We start from the raw sequence: 16,662 nt of genomic DNA, 5'->3' as shown, positions 1-16,662 counted from the left end.
CGATTGAAACTATGGGTGCGTCAATAGAGAAAATAAGGATAGGAGAGGGAGTGGTGGAATGGGAAGAAGCTACCAATCAGATGGGAGACTGGTAGTTTTAAGGAGAGAGGTCGTGATCACTGGTCACTGTGGAGCCGTTCATCCAATGGGTCAATGTCATGCCGTATACTATCGCCCAACAAGTCAAAGGTTGCCTCTCTGACTGTTAGTTTTGTCGGCCACCCCATCCCACCTCTATTAATTCATAACCGGACAAAGCTTTATTTGAGGTGGAGGCCCGGCCTTTATTCGGTTGTGGCTTCCCGTGGACCCACTAACGTCCAAGCCCATTCCCCGCACCCCATAATTTGCCCCAAACATAAACAAACAAAAAAACACAGCCTTTTCGTCGCTCCGGGCATGCAGCATGGCTGAACCATTGGATCTTTATCAAAAGATCCAATGGCTGTGTTGTAAAATGAGGGTAGAGGAGCAATCCCCTTCCCCCGCGCGCACCTTAATTTACCGCATCTCGTTTGCCTCGTGCGATTTGAATTTTTCTTGCTTTTCTGACCAAATTAATTTGCACGGATCAAGCTTATTATTCCAGATCATCCTAATTAAAGACTCCATTCTCATTTTTCTTACTTCAGCATAAGGTAGAAAATATATTTGTTTTAGATTATACTACTTTCGATCTTTAATATAAGAGCTAGTTTGATTTTCAATTTGATTCTAAATATAAGACTCCAATCTGTTTTGCCTTTCATATTTATCTATTTTTTTAATATAGTCTTTGCAGTAGTTACACATGTTAAATATTCAATCATATGATAGTTTTAGCTAATACATGATTTGCAAGAAATTTTAAAAAAGATAACACCTAATTATTATAAATAATTGACTTAACAAACTTTTTTAATTTACTTAAATTAGTCAACTAGCTTTTAACTTCAGCAAGAATTATATTATATTTCTCACATTATGCACAGCAATCCAATTCGGCTAATCTTCATGACTACCATTGGCAGTTAAGCCTAAGATCAATAATGTCATCTCCGAATGGTTTTTTACTCCCCACTGTTTCAGGAATATAAGGTTCCACAACATGCGAGGCAAACATACATGTCAGGGGACAGCTACCCTTGTTTTTATGAAATTTAATTTGGCTATTCATTATTTCAGTTGCTAGCTATATCAACACAATATATGTATAAATGTATGTGTAGAATCTCACACACACATATGTATAGCAAGCTTCATGTAATAGATCAAGACCCACCTAATTATATATAATCTCAACATTGATGTTTAATCTTTGCGCCATTACTCCAAGCACACTTACCTCAGCCAATATATAAACGTATATTGTCTCAATATGAGTCTTATTAGTTATGAGCGGGTCTGAAATTTAATTTCATATTCTATTTTTTTCCCCTCATCGAATGTATTCAATTCTCTTTGGCTTGTTTTTGAGATGGAATGTTTTAACTGAAAGTGGTTTGGTAGCCAGTATTCATAGTCTCAACAAATAGAGGACATAATAATATTGGTTTCACTTTGACCCGAGGGTCTGAAGGAACGTGAGAAGCATCTATTGCAAATTTGAAGGACTGGTTTAGGAAACCAAGATTTGCAACAACATCAATGACTTCTTTAAAAAACGTGAGAGATTTTAACCTTCGAATTGTATGCCATACATGTGTGTGTGTGTGAGAGAGAGAGTGAGAGGGAGATATAGTTGTATATTTACTACCTTCCTGGCTGGCTGGTTGGCTGGCAGCACCCTTGCGAATGGAAGGGATATATCCAAACCCCTACATGTGTCGCCCATATTTATATGGTTTAATTGACATATATTATTTAAAGTTGTAATTTTATTTTTGTGTGCGCGTCACCATATTTGATATTATAATTAATTTCTTATCTATGTATAGTTCCACGGTTAACTTTCGTTTGATCTAATCGCCACATGCTAGCTGGTAATTAATACACATCGCACACGTATATTGTGTAACAATAAATATAGTTGATGAATCATAAACAAGAGAGAAAGAATTATTTGAATTTGACATTATGACATGGTACGTGCAGAATATTACGAGTGACTGCAATGCATGGAGAAGATGGAAGAGCTCATACGGTCATGCCTCAAAGTAAGGTATGTTCGAAAATCTCTTCTACTCAGATCTGCACATTAGTTTGTCCGTTATTACCTATTCGCTTCTTAAGAGTCCAGTGAATACATAGCTATTACAGGGACTATCCATGATTGCTTGATTCTTCGTGGGAGGAATATAACTGGTTCTGTGTGTAGCTTATAACTTCATTACACACACGCGCACACACACATGTATGTATATAGGTAGCGGGTTCTGTTCCAAAATTGTTAAGCTACTCTGGGTCATATATTTTCATACCGGAAAGTTATAATTAGCAATATATATGAGAGAGACCAGATCAAAGCGAATTAATTTAATACTTCCATACTTCCACATTATTCCTTTTTATGTAATAATTAATGTGGCCTTAGATCTATATAATCACTTTGCCGTATAAGGTAGTCGTCGATCGACGCATATGGAAAAGGTTGCCTGCAGATTGTCCAGGCCTTTTCACTCACTTGGATCTATGTTAATATATAATAGCTCCACAGCTTAATGATAAATATATAATATATATTCAAATCAATGCTATTTTCCACAACACTTTCATCAACATATTCATCATTCCATGCATGCTACTTTTTCATTATAAATTCTGAAAATGCCCCTCAAGATATAATTTTTTGCTGGATGTATTAGCTGCACCATTAACTGCCTTCTGCTTTAACCAAATCAATATAATTTCAACGTTCCTTAACTGAGAAGGACCTTTTTTGTCCCATCATTTTTTGTGTTTCCATTATTAACTGCTCATCTTCAACTTTACGCGAAGAGAGTTCTATTCTACAAAGCTAAAAACCTTAAAAATGGGAACAGACCTGGTTTAAGAAAACCACACAATTACACAGCCCTAGCAATTTTTATTGTTTTTTTTTTGGGGGGGGGGGGAAGAGTATGGTCTCTATAAAGTAAAGACGCCTTCGAAAGCCTTTTGATACTCATGTTATATACTGAGATGACAACACTAAACTGATTTCTATACGTACCATAGAGAGTTGAGTGATTCATGTAGTAGATATGATGCTTCCTGTCTAGGCGTAAATCTATGGTTCACAATAGTTATACTATCTTTGGTTTTTAACATAAGAGCTAGATGAAGATTCAATATGATTTTAAATATAAGACGTCAATATGTTTTATCTCTAGTATTTATCTATTTTGCTCTTAAGTCACCCTTATAGTGATTGTTCATCTTAAAAAGTTTTTATAAAGAGATAATTTTAATGTACATGATTAATAAAAGTATTTTAGAAAAGAAAATATCTATTAATATCTTGTAGGTATCATGCGTGTTGATGTTTATCTGGACACACGCCTATATATGCATGATTGAAGGCACATATAGAGCGCACATTGACTTGACCTGCAAATGTGTGTGTGTGTGGATCAAATGCTAGGTAAGGAAAAAAAAAACAATTAGAATAAAAATTTGTTGTAATTTGCTGCTGCTGCTGCTATTTGTGTGTGTAGAAGAGGACATGGACTGTTTATATTGCAACATACATCTGGGCTGGAAAACACCATGAGTTTCATATTACATTGTTAATTTACGAGTAACATCTAATAAATGTAGTCAAATTGACTGATTGATTTGATTGCGATGTCTCAGTAAAACATCTGTGTGAACTAAGGGCATGGCATCATGCTGGTTAGAATTGATGAATGTTGATAGATGTGAGGGAGGAACACCGTACCATATAAAGACTGGGGATGAATAAGCAAGCTAATTAAGACTTCAACATGATTAACTTTAATTTCTCCCTGGCGAATCATGAAGTCTTTTTAATTTCGGCACCAAGTGGTATCTAGCTAATAATATGTTTTTAAGATGTGCCTGCTATTCTCATTGCTTCTATAATTCATATCTAATACTATAAGAAGATAAACTAATATCTATAAATTGATTAGGCCACGTACTACATGGATTTCTCAGTTTGATAATCTGTGTCCGTGTGTCGTGCCAGTATTAGTTGAACTAGTTTCATGTCCACCATGCTCTGGGTATCCCAGCTGATAATTTACTTCGATCGAAGCATGCATGTCTTCATTCGTCATCTGTTGTAAGTTCACACTCATAGATTGGAATAAATTATTTGACAGGACTGTAGGATAGATCAGTAAGTCATCTAGGTAATATATTTATATATATATGTATATATGTATGTATATGATGATCTGTTTAGAAAGGTAATGCATGAATATATATTTGTAGAGAGAGAGAGAGAGTAGAATTAACATATGCATTTTCCATATCCTGCGTAGATATAAATTGAATATGTGATACATAAAAGATGCAAATCTATTACACAGTGGAGACCGGTTTATTATACAACAAAACTGGAGAAGACAATACACAGGTGAATACATGCATGATACAAGACCCATTGAATAAAAACCCTAGGTACATGCGTAGATGCTGACACGGACATCCCCAGTGTGTCATGCATGTACTGGACAACTACTTTCCTCTCTTGGTCTCTTCATTGTTGCATATGATATGAATACACGAACCACCAAAATATAGAATACATGATACACACAAGACGCAATAAATAAGTGCACTCCGCTTCATACAAGTACTGAATTGGATGGAGGGCGACTGTGCTAGTGGACAGCATCTGCATCGGCTGGCATACTGTTGGGATCTTCGTCCCAGGCCACACCATTGATGCCACTACAAGGAGGCGGTGGGGGCGCCTGCTGCTGCAGCTGCTGAGCAGAAAAGGCATCGTCGTTGATCAGTGAGTTGATGAAAGAGGAGAAAACATCGTCGGCACAGTAGTTGATATCCTCGTCCTCCTCCTCATTGGGATTGCTGGGGGTGTTGGACATGGGGATTGCAGGCAGATCCCCAAGGGCCAATGCTTCATCATATGGATCCAAGGAGTGACAGTATGGATTGGGGTCCTGCTCAGTAATTGGGGGTTTGTCATCGGGATTAGGTTTAGTAGTAGCGCTGGGGTTGGATGATGAGTTGTTACGGTCATGAAGATGATGATGCGAACAAGGAGCAGCACTGGTTGATGGGTGAGTATTAGGCTTGAGGGGCTTGTGGGTGCGGGGATCAATGCCTTGGCTGATCAGCTTCTTGCTGAGATGGGTATTCCAGTAGTTCTTAATCTCATTATCGGTTCTCCCAGGGATCCTGCCCGCTATCAGAGACCACCTGCCACCACACACAAACCCTAATTTGATGAGCTCGAGCGGAAATTAAGAAATTAAGAAGATATGCAGAGGCGGGTGGGATTGGAGTGAACAGAGAAGAAGAAGGGGGGGGAGTGCTCACCGGTTGCCGAGGAGGCGATGGAGGCGGAGGATGAGATCCTCCTCGTCGGGGGCGATGTGGCCGCGCTTGACGGAGGGGCGGAGATAGTTCATCCAACGGAGGCGGCAGCTTTTGCCGCAGCGGAGGAGACCGGCTCTCTTGGGGAGGGTTCGCCACCTGCCCTCTCCCTCTTTCTGGATGTACTTGGAGAGGAGCTCGTCTTCCTCAGGAGTCCAGGGGCCTCTCTTGATGCCTACTTTGCTGCAGCAGGGTGTGGTCTTAGCAGATGGATTGGGAGGGGCGGCTTGTGCTGGGCGCGACGACGCCGATGAGGGTTTTCTCATATCTTAGGCTTCGGAAATGGATCTGTGTAATTGGAGAAGGGCGACGCGCGCAAGAAGAGATGAGATGATGATATAATATATACGCAGGAGGCATAGTATACCATTTGCCCAGCCACGTTGTCGTTGTTATGGTATGACAAACATTTGTGAAGACTGAAACCCCCCTCCCCTCCACTCCACTCCCCACATTCACTCCCACGCGCTGTCCCGCTCCCACGCCCTTTACTTACTTTCTTAGCCGTTAAGCTTTTCCTCCCGAAACCTGGAACAGTTACCGTGATTTAGATTATTTAGATTTTATTTGAATGGTGTAGATTTACCTTTTTATTTTTATTTATTTAAAATAATTATTTTAATAAATATAGAATATAAAATAAAAATAATTTTTTAGCTATTATTTTTTTAAAAATTAATTCTAGAATACTCATCATGATAATAAACACTGGAATTAGTTTCCAAAAGCTGCCATCTTCATATTTTCTTCTCCTTGTTTCCCCACCTCTCTCTAACTCTTGGTATTAATCCAATTTAAAAACTCCCCCCACCTGTTTCAAATCCTTTCTTTTTAAGTTTCTCTGCTGACACAAAGTGAAAGTGCATTCCTTTTTTTTTTTTTGTGTAATACTAACATAACAAAGGAAGGAGTTCGATATTATTCACTTGTTTTACGGCAGGATGCGGGCAAAAGCTTAGAGCGTGGATTTTAAGCTTCTTGTTGGCGCGTAGAATCCATTGTTGCTGGGGGCCCACGGCCATAAATATGGGCCTGGAGCACTTTATCTGAAGTGATTCGGTTGGGCTATGTGGGCCGGTGACATCAACCCGTCTCATGTCTGTTTCCTTTTAACAGTTTTACTTTCACTTGTACCCACAAAAAATAAAAAAAATAAAAAAAAAATTCATGTACCGAAAAGGTCAAGAAAAGGGTTTGACTTTCACTGTATCCATCGCCCATAATTTCTTTGTCATGTCGGTTAATGCCATCCACGAGGAAAAATCTGCTGTTCGGGTTTTACATTTTTCGTTACTAATTCTTCTATAATTAATTATATCATATTTATATCTCTCATAACTTTAAATTTCATGATTAAATTAACGCCTCCCAAACGTCTGTTTGTGATCCAGTTACCCAAAAAAAAAAAAAGGGTTCCCTTTGTCTGTTCCAGACTTCCAGTTCACCAAACTCATTGCCAAAACAAAGATGCCGCCAGTGGAGAAGATATTTCGGATGCTGGAACGAGAAGATGGATTCAATATCTCGCCACGGTGTAGAACTTTATTAGCAAGTTAATTTATTGACATTTTAAAGGAAATCCAAAACCCAAATTAAACTAATAAGATACCCCATAGAAATGGCTCCCGGGAATAATAAATGCAAGAAGTTGCGGCTTATTCAACTCCATTCTCCTCGTTTTATCTTCAAAACATCCCTGACTTCTCACTCCATCATTATCATCGTTACCTTAGTTACTTTATCTGCCATTTCTTTGTTCTACTACAATTACATCAAGGAAAAGAAGAACTCCAAAAAGATGCTGGGACACCCAAAATTTGCTTTCAGAAATTTCAAGGGGATAACTTGATAAAGGAAATTGGGAGATTGGGGGGTAAATCTGATGAAGAAAATCGGGATTTTGAGGGCAAAGAGGCCCAAGTATTGGACATCTCCTTCAGATGTTCTAACCGCTAGCGTTAACAATGCTTCATCTTCAAGCAGTTCCAAGTTCGCTCTGAATTACAAGTGGAAGAGACAAGAGATAAAGCTTCCTCTGATTCTGAGTTGCCCATAATTATAATCGGTGCTGGCTAGGAGCCACAATGAGGAGTAATGAAACTCGTTGGCACCGCCATAATTTAAGATATCGGAGAGGTTGAAGAAAGAAGGCGTCATCCTCATCTGGACGAACTTGACAGCGGTGAAGTGTCCGCTTTCACCTCGTGTTATTTGGGTCGTTTGGGTCCTTTGACCAGTGGATGTCCGAAGGGGACAAAAAGCATTTTTTTCAAAGTATTTTTTTAAAAATTAAGATAAATTTTTTTTTACATGCTTGCTTTATATGTGTGTGTGTGTGTAAAATCAATAAATGACGTTTGGAAGGTGTTAACAGAGGGGTGAAATTGATCTTTTTTTTATTAGGGGTAAAATTGCATCTTAAAATTTTAAGACGCTAAATACACCTTTAAAATACTCCTTCGATCCTTAATATAGGACATAATTCTTGAATTAGTTTTGATCTTAAATATAAGACCCATTTCTCATATTTATCAGTTTTCTCTAAATTACCCCTATAGATACTCCCTCAACCATAATCAAGTAGAAAAAGGAGAGAGGGTATTAAGAAAAATGACTATGGTGTTTTAGGAAAAATATATCACTTTTCTTATAATTAACTAACTTACCTAACTTCCTTAATCTAATCAAATTAGTTAAATGGATCTTATATTAAGAACCAGAGGAATAAATTTTAAGGTGCTGAATACATCTTAACTCTTAAAACATTTTACCAAATTTTAATACATAATAATTTTACTGAAAATCCCAACAACAATATAATATGTAATTATGTATAATATCTAATGATAATAGCCAAGAAAATGTCACGGCAATCAACCGCTGGGAATGAAGCCGTGCTCTTCGTTTCACCTCAACGTTGGCTAAATAGACCTTCACCGACACATTTTTTCTCCAAGCAGGCGACGAAAGCCTGAACAAAGGGAAGAGAGGATAGAAATAGACTACCTTCTCCTGGAACCTGAAAGTGCTTGGAGAATGGAGAACCTTTACCAACCCAATTTGCTTTTGGGGGGAAGGGGGGGGGGGGGGACTATAAAATCCGTTATCACTCACAACAAATAACCAAGGGGACAAACGGTTGATGCGGCTCTACTGATTCGCTTGGCTCGAGACAAAAGATATAACACAGCCAATATGAACCAATTCAAAATGTGAAACTAATCTTTCCATTGAGACAACGTACAAACGAAAACAAGTGAAGATGAACAGATATGACCTGACTAAAAATAATACTAAAAAGTCTAAATCTCGGAATAATTTAACAGAATTCAGCCGGCTCTCCAGGCATTAGTTTTGCAAATCAATACATTGATAAATTCCGTACATAGGTCAGAAAAACAGCCTTGGCAGCAGGGAATCCTATCATACTGGTAATGTCTGCACTCTGATGTGCTTGTACTTCTGCTCTCTATTGAACCTTCTTGCACTCTCTGTCAGACCTCTTGATAAAAGGAGCTTCAATGCCTCAACTCCCTCTTCCAAAGCACCGTCAATCTGTCCAACAAGCATACAGCAATTCGCTTACCGATGAAAGTGCATCAAAACCATTTGTTGCACTTAGTCTTAAACTGAAACCTTGTGTAACAACATTCCCAAGTTGAAACTCTCATCAAACTGAAGAACTACAAAACAAATTCCTCTAGTAGAGTTCAACACCAAACAACTTACTCGTTGCCTGGCAGCTACATTGAATTTTTGAAGCAAGAATGCTTTAGGATCCATTTGCCCCGGAGGCCTCCCAATCCCTTACACCAAAGAAATTGAAAATAATAACAATAATGGCTACTTAAAATGTAGGGAAAAAGTAAATGATTTGCACCAAACGTACTAACCAATTCTTAACCGAGGAAATTCCATATTTCCTCGGAAGTGATAGATCACACTCTTCAGCCTGGTTCAGTGAAAAGAACTGAGTACAAGAAGACACATGACTGGGGGGAATGAGAGTGGAAACTAATCATATCTCACGATCTCAATTCCAGGAATAAGCCATATACCATAATTGAATGAAACAGACCTACTTGAAAAAGAACTCACTATTTTTTAAGCTACTTTGAGTTCTTAATGTATGCACAAAGACAGGGTAATGGTGCAGGTATTCCTTGAAGGTACGTATGTGTTCTCATCTTTATCTTCAGTATGAGAGAGTTAGTTAACAAAGCATATTCATCAGATTAACAGATCACAAACTCAATATATGTAGAAAAGTAGCAGAGACATGATGCATTGGCTTGTCAAGTCATAATGTAAGCTGTCATGATCAAACAACTTAAGCACACAATTGTCACATGTTATTGTACCCGTTGTGGCTTCCATGACCTCCTTTGTCATGAAGACGAAGCACCCCGCATGGCAAATTCATGTCATCATGGATCTACAAAGGAAGGAGATGACTGAAATGAGGAACAACGCACTTATTATCCGTTGGATGCTTGAAAGGATAGGGGTGAAAGCAACAAATTACCACAAGCACACGATCAAGAGGTAGCTTGTAATAAGCAGCCATTGGTCCTGCCTGCAGTTACAATGCAAGAGATATTATCTCATAAATTCATATTGAAATAAGGGATCAACAATCCAAGCAACTAACATCCTCAGAATGGCAATAAACCTATAGATTGAACCTACAAGGCTCGTACAAACAAGCACACTGACCAAGGAAAGGAAACAGGACACTGCGGATTAAAATTATTAATATGCAGATAACAATTGAAGTTTAATATTTCCCATAGTCAGTTCCAAGATATTACTATAATAGCTGCCAAGACATTATCTACCTTGAATTTGTTAAGTGCACTTGCTTTTACCAGTGGCGCAAATTGATCTTATATTAATGTCAATCAAGGAATAGATTTTCCAGATTCCAAGTAGAACCAGACAAGCTCTCTCTCAAACTAATAAATTTTATACACCTAAATTAACAATCCAAGAAAATAATAGGCCATGTTTAGGCAAACACCAGAGACTAAGTTGAATATCTTCAATCCTTACAGATTCACCACTAAGATTCATGTAAGTTTGAGGCTTTGCAAGGAAAACAGGAACTTCACCAACAATACCTGTAATAGATTACCCCACAAATTATTCAGAAATACAATGCATACTGGGATTAAAAGTTTAAAAACAAAAAACAAAACAAAACAAAACAAAAGAGGTTGAGTAAGGGAGATTGAATGACACGGAGAGACCTTGGCCAAAAATGGCTTTGCAATGGACTGTGTTCATAGCAATCCCATGTGATTCAGCAAATGCATCAATCATCTCAAAGCCCACCTACTTTCAATAACATAGCATTATCTTTCGAGAAAACTAAAAGCAAAATCACTAGTATGCATTACATTTTAGATTACAGTATACATTGTGTCTAGTTCCCTTGTACTTTTCACCAGGATTGCCCAACCCAACAAGAAGCCATGGCCGAGAAGCAGCAGTACACAAACAACGCCTATACAAATGATTAAGCATCCTGTCCAGGAACTCAGGCAGTCTTCAAATTGCCATACATTTTCTATGCACTGAATTGCTTTACCTGCAATTCTGCAACCAAAACCATGAGTCCTGATAGAAGTTTCAACTTGCGACCAACTGTTCAAATCTATGAAGTTATTTCCTTATATTAGAGGTGCTATAGTGCATAAAGAACAAATTTCAATAAAACAATAATTTCAATCATGTGGCTAATAAACAAGGCTTTCCTCCTGACTTCATATGTAACATATTAGAGGTGCTATAGTGCATAAAGAACAAATTTCAATAAAACAATAATTTCAATCATGTGGCTAATAACCAAGGCTTTCCTCCTGACTTCATATGTAACCATAAAAGTCAAGGCAAAGAAACAAGCTAAATACAACTGCTTGAATCTACCACCTTCAGCTACTAAGGAAATTTCTACACACTTTCTATGTTATGAGCAATTCCCATCAAACAATTTTCAAGGCATCCGTTTAAGACTTAAAATAAATGAGTTTTTGATCGAACCATGAAACCATACTCCATAATCAAATCAATCCATTGCTAGTGATCAAATTCTAAAATCTTTCGCGCTTCAACAAGCAGCAGCAAGAAATTGTTGATATTGATTCGAAAATAACGCCATAAAGTACAATAACTTCGAAGTTATGAGACCAACGAGGATTAGATTATCAAACCATCTAAAGCATCAGAAAAGGTAATGATTGGCCTATGACCAAGTCAACGAAGCAGGGATGGGCTTGCTGTAGGATGATGAGGTTCATAAACAATAAGCAGGAGGAACCAGCCACATCGACACAAATTTGTGATTAATAACAAGGGGAAGTTCAAGTTCCTTCATTTGGTATGACAATAAGCGAGCAACCCAAAAAAGTTCTCGTTTCCTTGTGATTGTCAAAACTATTTGTAGTCAGATTAACAAACCCAGATCATGGGTTTGGTGCCAACAACCACAGCTCAATTGCTTTCCAGCAGCAGTATCTGAGGTCCGAGAAGTGCATGATTTGTTGAGATAAACCTAGAAGGAGGTGGCACGTACAACGAGAAGAAAGGAGGTTTTTCTAAAGAGAAATTCCTTTCCTAATGTAATTACATATTCTAATGATATTATTTATCTAATAATTAATATTCAATATATATAACCTATAGAAAGCTGCACTATTTCCTCAAGGGAGAATAGACACCAGCCAATCATCAGGGAAGTATCACAAAATTGAATGGTGATTCACCTTTAAGACCAAGCATGAGGAATTGGGATGGAAGGCTATGATATTGAAGTAAATTTCAACAGTTGCATATTTTTAGAGATAATCTCAGAAGGTAAGAATGAATTATTGCTGGTGTAAAGATCTGGAACCAGCCTCAGTCACCAAAAATTGCCACAAGAGCAAACCCCCTCAATGAAGTGGTGGAATCTCATGTTATCCCTGACAATAATCTTTCTTTCCGTAATTTTTGATGCACCACACATGACGACATGGCAATCCTCACATATTCTAAGGTTTTTCATGATCTTTATAGTGGAACCGGCATCTGTATTCAGCAATCCATATGCCAGAGCCAGCTTTTCACTATGAGTCATTAGTATACGCTTCTTCTCTTCATCACTAACATCATATGGCACAGAACCCAGATTTGGCTGGTATCCAGTAGCCTTCAGTCGCTCCACTAGATCCTCTAGTGCTTTCCTTATCTCCCTGGTTTGTGGATGTGTTGCATCACCTGCAAAGAATTCTTGAATTATACCCTTCTTTGCTTCAACCCAGCTGCAGCCAGGGTTTTTCTTTAATTTCTTTCCTCTCATCAGTTTCCTCACCCTTGACACATCATCCCATCTACCAACTGATGCGTATGTGTTAGAAAGCAATATATAGTTTCCTATGCTATCAGGTTCAAGTTCAAATAAATGGGTCGCAGCAATTTCAGCAATATCAGGGTTCTCATGAATGTGTGAAGCTCCAAGAAGTGCTCCCCACACTCCCCCATTGGGCTTCATAGGCATTGTTTCTACAAGCTTAAGTGCTTCTTCTAAGCATCCAGCACGACCAAGAAGATCTGCCATGCAAGCGTAATGATCGGCTGTTGGAGCAACACCATGAGATTTTTCCATAACAGCAAAGAGCCGCCTCCCTTGGTTTACCATGCCTACATGACTGCAGGCAGAGAGCACTCCTACAAAGGTGACATGATTTGGTTTTACCTCTGCCTTCAACATATCAAAAAATAATTTAATGGCTGCATGAGCAAGGCCATGCATTGCAAATCCCACAATCATAGAACTGTAGGAAAATACATTTCTTTCCTTCATTGCCGAAAAAACTTTGTATGCCTCCTCCACATTACCACACTTGGAGTACATGTCGATTAATGCAGATCCAACAACTACATTATTGGCTGGCCTAAATCTGGAACTCTCGGCAATATCCCTAATCCAATTTGCATGCTCTGATGCACCTAATTGAGCGCAAGCAGATATAACACCAGCCAAGGTAACTTCATCAATCGCAATGCCAGCATCTAGCATTTGCTCAAAAAACTCCAATGCCTTTCTTGGCATGGCATTCTGGGAATAGCCATTAACCATGGCTGTCCATGCCACCATGTCTTTAACTGGCAATCCATCAAACAAATCCCCTGCAGACTTCATATCGCCACTTCTTGCATATGCGACAATCAACTCGGTCCAAGAAATAACATCCCTTTCAGCCATTTCGTCAAATACTTTACGCCCACAGTCCAAAAGCCCACATTTAACATACATATCAATCATAGTGTTGCCAACATACAAATCAGACGCGAAACCACCTATCAGTATTGTCTGTGCATGAACTTGTGACCCCAAACTTGCATCAAGAACAGCACCGCAAGCCTTAAATAGAGCTGAGAACGTAAATGATACAGGGCCAATGCCTTTCTTCCTCATACAGCTGTACAAGCGAATAGACTCCGAAAAGGGTCCTTGAACACCATAGCCCCAAATCAGAGCAGTCCAGAGAAATGGGTTGGGGTTCTTAACCTGTCTGAAAACAAGGTGAGGGTATGAGTGCACTGGAACGTCCATTTTAATGAGCATACGAATAAACTTAGTGACAACATAGCAACATTGATCGAGGCCTTTACGATAGAGACGGGCATGGACTTGTTTGAGTTGGTTCAAGGTGGTGCATCCATGTAAAATATAAACAATATCCGACTCCAAAATCTTCTGCTCTTGAGGTTCTGAATAAGGAGCAAAAATCCGAGCTGATAGCGGCAGCTTCCGTAAACCATCAAGCTTCAAAACAGAAATCGTGGACATTCTGCGACAGAGAAGCATAGCGACTGAGTCCACAAAAAGCCAATCTTTGGAGGCATTCAGAACTGCAAGCATTTTCGTCATCTTCCATGCTCTCACATGCGGCAGAGTATAAGCAGTTAAGATGTCAAACAAAAAATTGCTGGTGAGCAGCTAAACGACCTTTCAGTTTAAGCATCAAACCACGCTTTATAATCAAGTCAATCTATAGCTGGTAAGAAAATTCTAATATTTTTCAGGCTCCAACGAATGACAACAAAAGATTGTTGATATCGATCCTAAAAATGTGCCATGAACTATAACAATTTTGAAGTTGGGAGAAGAAGAACGACAAGGGTTAGATTATCGAACGACCCAAAGCGCAGAAAAAGGTAATGACTAGACAAAGCAGAGATGGGTTTGCTGCAGGATGATGAAGTGGATAGGCGATGAAACAGGAGGAATCAGCCACTTCAACACAAATTTGTTGGTGATAACAAAGTATATGTTCTGGTGACCTCGTTCGCCATAAGAATCGGTGAGCAACCAGAAGTAATTCTTGTTTCCGTACCTGTTATTGTCGAGGAAATCTGTAATGAGATTAAGTAACCAAGACCGTGGGTTCGGTGCTGACAGCCGCAGCTCACGAACTGTCCGTCACTGACTTCCGAGATCTCGGCGAGCGTATAACTGACGTTGTTTGAGGTGTGCCCAGAAGGCGGCGGCGAGTTCAGAGAGAAGGCGGGGAATAAGGATCACCTGCATTGAGCTCATCTAGACTGAGCCAGAGGTAAGTGATTTGTAGCCGTCCGATTCAGCAAGGGAAGGAAATTTTGCAATTCAGCATAAAATCAATCCAGCTGGGCAATGAATTCCCATAAGTAGTGAAAAATCTCTGATAAATAACTCTGAATATGTGAGATTTCAATTTAGATACCTAATTTTTTATAAAAGAAAAAAAAATTTCAGATAACTAACATTTGAAAATGAGGCTTGAATTAGTATTTTGAAAACATTGTTAAATTACTCATGTGTCTTTTTATAACATAAATGACGTTAATAAAATAAAAAAATGACAAGTATTGAATTAACAATAACAAATATTAAACTCCACATGACATAATAAATTTCATAACTTTTTTTTTTAACAAAAAGACATATAGATAATTTTATAATATTCTCAGAATGCAGTTTGGGTCCTGTTTCTTGACATTTACATTTTGTATCAGCTGTTTGAATTATAATTTTATATAGCAGTATTCAAACTTCTTTCTTTTTTAGGGATTTTTCCATCTAGTAACTGAACCGGGTGATAGAAACGATGGAAATTAATTCAATATGTTTTATTTTAATTTATGTATGACGAATTGGTGCGGGCGGAAGTAGAAAATTGTGTAGTGTGAGAGGGAAGAGAAATTACAAATTATTGAAGAAGGAAGTGAGGAAGCATGAAAGGATTCCTTCAAATGATCATGAAAGAAATACTCCCCCCATCACCTCAGATCGGCGCCGTTTGAGTAGAAACTGGAAATAGAGCTCTCGATTCAATTGAGCAACCAGCGCCAGCATTGACTCGAGACACGAAGGAACCTTGATTTCGTTTGCAGTGCATGAGTAACTCTGAACATTTTGGCGCAGCAGTTCATATTAGTTGGCGCCAAAACAAGAGGAAGAGCATTACGGTTGCATTTAAGTTGGTGCCAACAAAAGGTCAGTGCGTGGCTGCAGAGAGAGGGAAAGAGGAAGGGATCAAGATTGGACACGCGAAGGTGCATGGGAGAGTTGATCCAGGGAGTGCCCCGTGACTCAGGAGACAAGAACCGAAATTGAAGGGAGGCACGGAGCTCTGATGGGCAGCCGAGCATGTGGCGGGGCATGAGGATCTGTGAAATTGGCGTGACGCCAGTGTATAAGAAGTTTCATCGCATGTTGGGTCAAACCAACAATAAAAGTCTACTAGTTATCCAGCCCTTCTATTAGTGGCAATGTTCCTCTAAAGAGTGAAAGAAAAAAAATCTGTGCATGATGTTTTTAAGAGTGAGCAGCAATTTCCCCCATACTGAACTCATTCCCACATATTCTAATTCCAGGATATAAATTGAATTGATGGACAAATTTTCTTTAAATCACTTAGGTATGATTTGCATTGCCACAAGTCAAGTTAAAATGACAATGATTTTTACTTGGTAATAAACTAATTTTATCATTACATGCATTCAAACATAAAAAGTAACAAGTTTTATATTATGTTTTATCGTATGTTGTGCAAATAAAATAACAATGAAAGTAAACATAAACTATGAAATGATATTTTTAGGAGTCGTCTCCTTCCCATAAGGTATTTCTTCAATTAGAAGTTATAACCA

At 38.5% G+C, this 16,662-nt stretch overlaps 3 protein-coding genes across 6 annotated transcripts; all 3 read right to left on the bottom strand.

The window, feature by feature from the left end:
• Positions 1 to 3,598: 3,598 nt before the first annotated feature.
• On the bottom strand, positions 3,599 to 6,070 carry LOC114718482 (transcription repressor MYB5). The gene is made up of 2 exons (XM_028903803.1): positions 5,431 to 6,070; positions 3,599 to 5,310 (listed from the first exon to the last, which is right to left on the bottom strand). Exons 1-2 carry the CDS (start codon positions 5,751 to 5,753, stop codon positions 4,749 to 4,751), a joined length of 885 nt encoding a protein of 294 aa, XP_028759636.1. The 5' UTR covers positions 5,754 to 6,070; the 3' UTR covers positions 3,599 to 4,748.
• Positions 6,071 to 8,683: 2,613 nt separating this feature from the next.
• On the bottom strand, positions 8,684 to 14,948 carry LOC114718483 (peptidyl-tRNA hydrolase, mitochondrial). 4 transcript variants are annotated; one of them, XM_028903804.1, is made up of 9 exons: positions 14,868 to 14,948; positions 10,906 to 11,085; positions 10,737 to 10,821; positions 10,540 to 10,607; positions 10,013 to 10,063; positions 9,849 to 9,922; positions 9,381 to 9,439; positions 9,217 to 9,293; positions 8,684 to 9,042 (listed from the first exon to the last, which is right to left on the bottom strand). In XM_028903804.1, exons 2-9 carry the CDS (start codon positions 11,011 to 11,013, stop codon positions 8,911 to 8,913), a joined length of 654 nt encoding a protein of 217 aa, XP_028759637.1. In that variant the 5' UTR covers positions 11,014 to 11,085; positions 14,868 to 14,948; the 3' UTR covers positions 8,684 to 8,910. The 4 variants fall into 4 exon arrangements, with proteins under 4 accessions (XP_028759637.1, XP_028759638.1, XP_028759639.1 ...); XM_028903805.1 differs by having other exon boundaries at positions 10,906 to 11,077; positions 14,868 to 14,947; XM_028903806.1 differs by lacking the exon at positions 14,868 to 14,948 and adding an exon at positions 12,252 to 12,331 and having other exon boundaries at positions 10,906 to 11,077.
• Positions 12,370 to 14,943, bottom strand: LOC114718478 (pentatricopeptide repeat-containing protein At5g44230). Its single transcript, XM_028903799.1, has 2 exons — positions 14,868 to 14,943; positions 12,370 to 14,321 (listed from the first exon to the last, which is right to left on the bottom strand). Exon 2 carries the CDS (start codon positions 14,318 to 14,320, stop codon positions 12,389 to 12,391), a length of 1,932 nt encoding a protein of 643 aa, XP_028759632.1. The 5' UTR covers position 14,321; positions 14,868 to 14,943; the 3' UTR covers positions 12,370 to 12,388.
• Positions 14,949 to 16,662: the final 1,714 nt, after the last annotated feature.

The sequence above is a fragment of the Neltuma alba genome, unplaced genomic scaffold (assembly GCF_004799145.2).
Source record: "Neltuma alba isolate B1F8T4 unplaced genomic scaffold, ASM479914v2 tig00011850_pilon, whole genome shotgun sequence".
Classification (NCBI taxonomy): domain Eukaryota; kingdom Viridiplantae; phylum Streptophyta; class Magnoliopsida; order Fabales; family Fabaceae; genus Neltuma; species Neltuma alba.
This window is presented reverse-complemented; position numbering and strand designations above follow the sequence as displayed.

Bases quoted from the DNA above. Each gene is read 5' to 3' on its own strand.
- LOC114718482 (XM_028903803.1), bottom strand. From the start codon at position 5,753: ATGAGAAAACCCTCATCGGCGTCGTCGCGCCCAGCACAAGCCGCCCCT. The intron at 5,311-5,430 runs GTGAGCACTCCC...GTGTGGTGGCAG, and splicing joins CATCGCCTCCTCGGCAACCG to GTGGTCTCTGATAGCGGGCA.
- LOC114718483 (XM_028903804.1), bottom strand. From the start codon at position 11,013: ATGCTTAATCATTTGTATAGGCGTTGTTTGTGTACTGCTGCTTCTCGG. The intron at 10,608-10,736 runs GTCTCTCCGTGT...AATCTATTACAG, and splicing joins CAAAGCCATTTTTGGCCAAG to GTATTGTTGGTGAAGTTCCT. The intron at 9,440-9,848 runs GTACAATAACAT...TCACTGAACCAG, and splicing joins GGTCATGGAAGCCACAACGG to GCTGAAGAGTGTGATCTATC.
- LOC114718478 (XM_028903799.1), bottom strand. From the start codon at position 14,320: ATGTCCACGATTTCTGTTTTGAAGCTTGATGGTTTACGGAAGCTGCCG.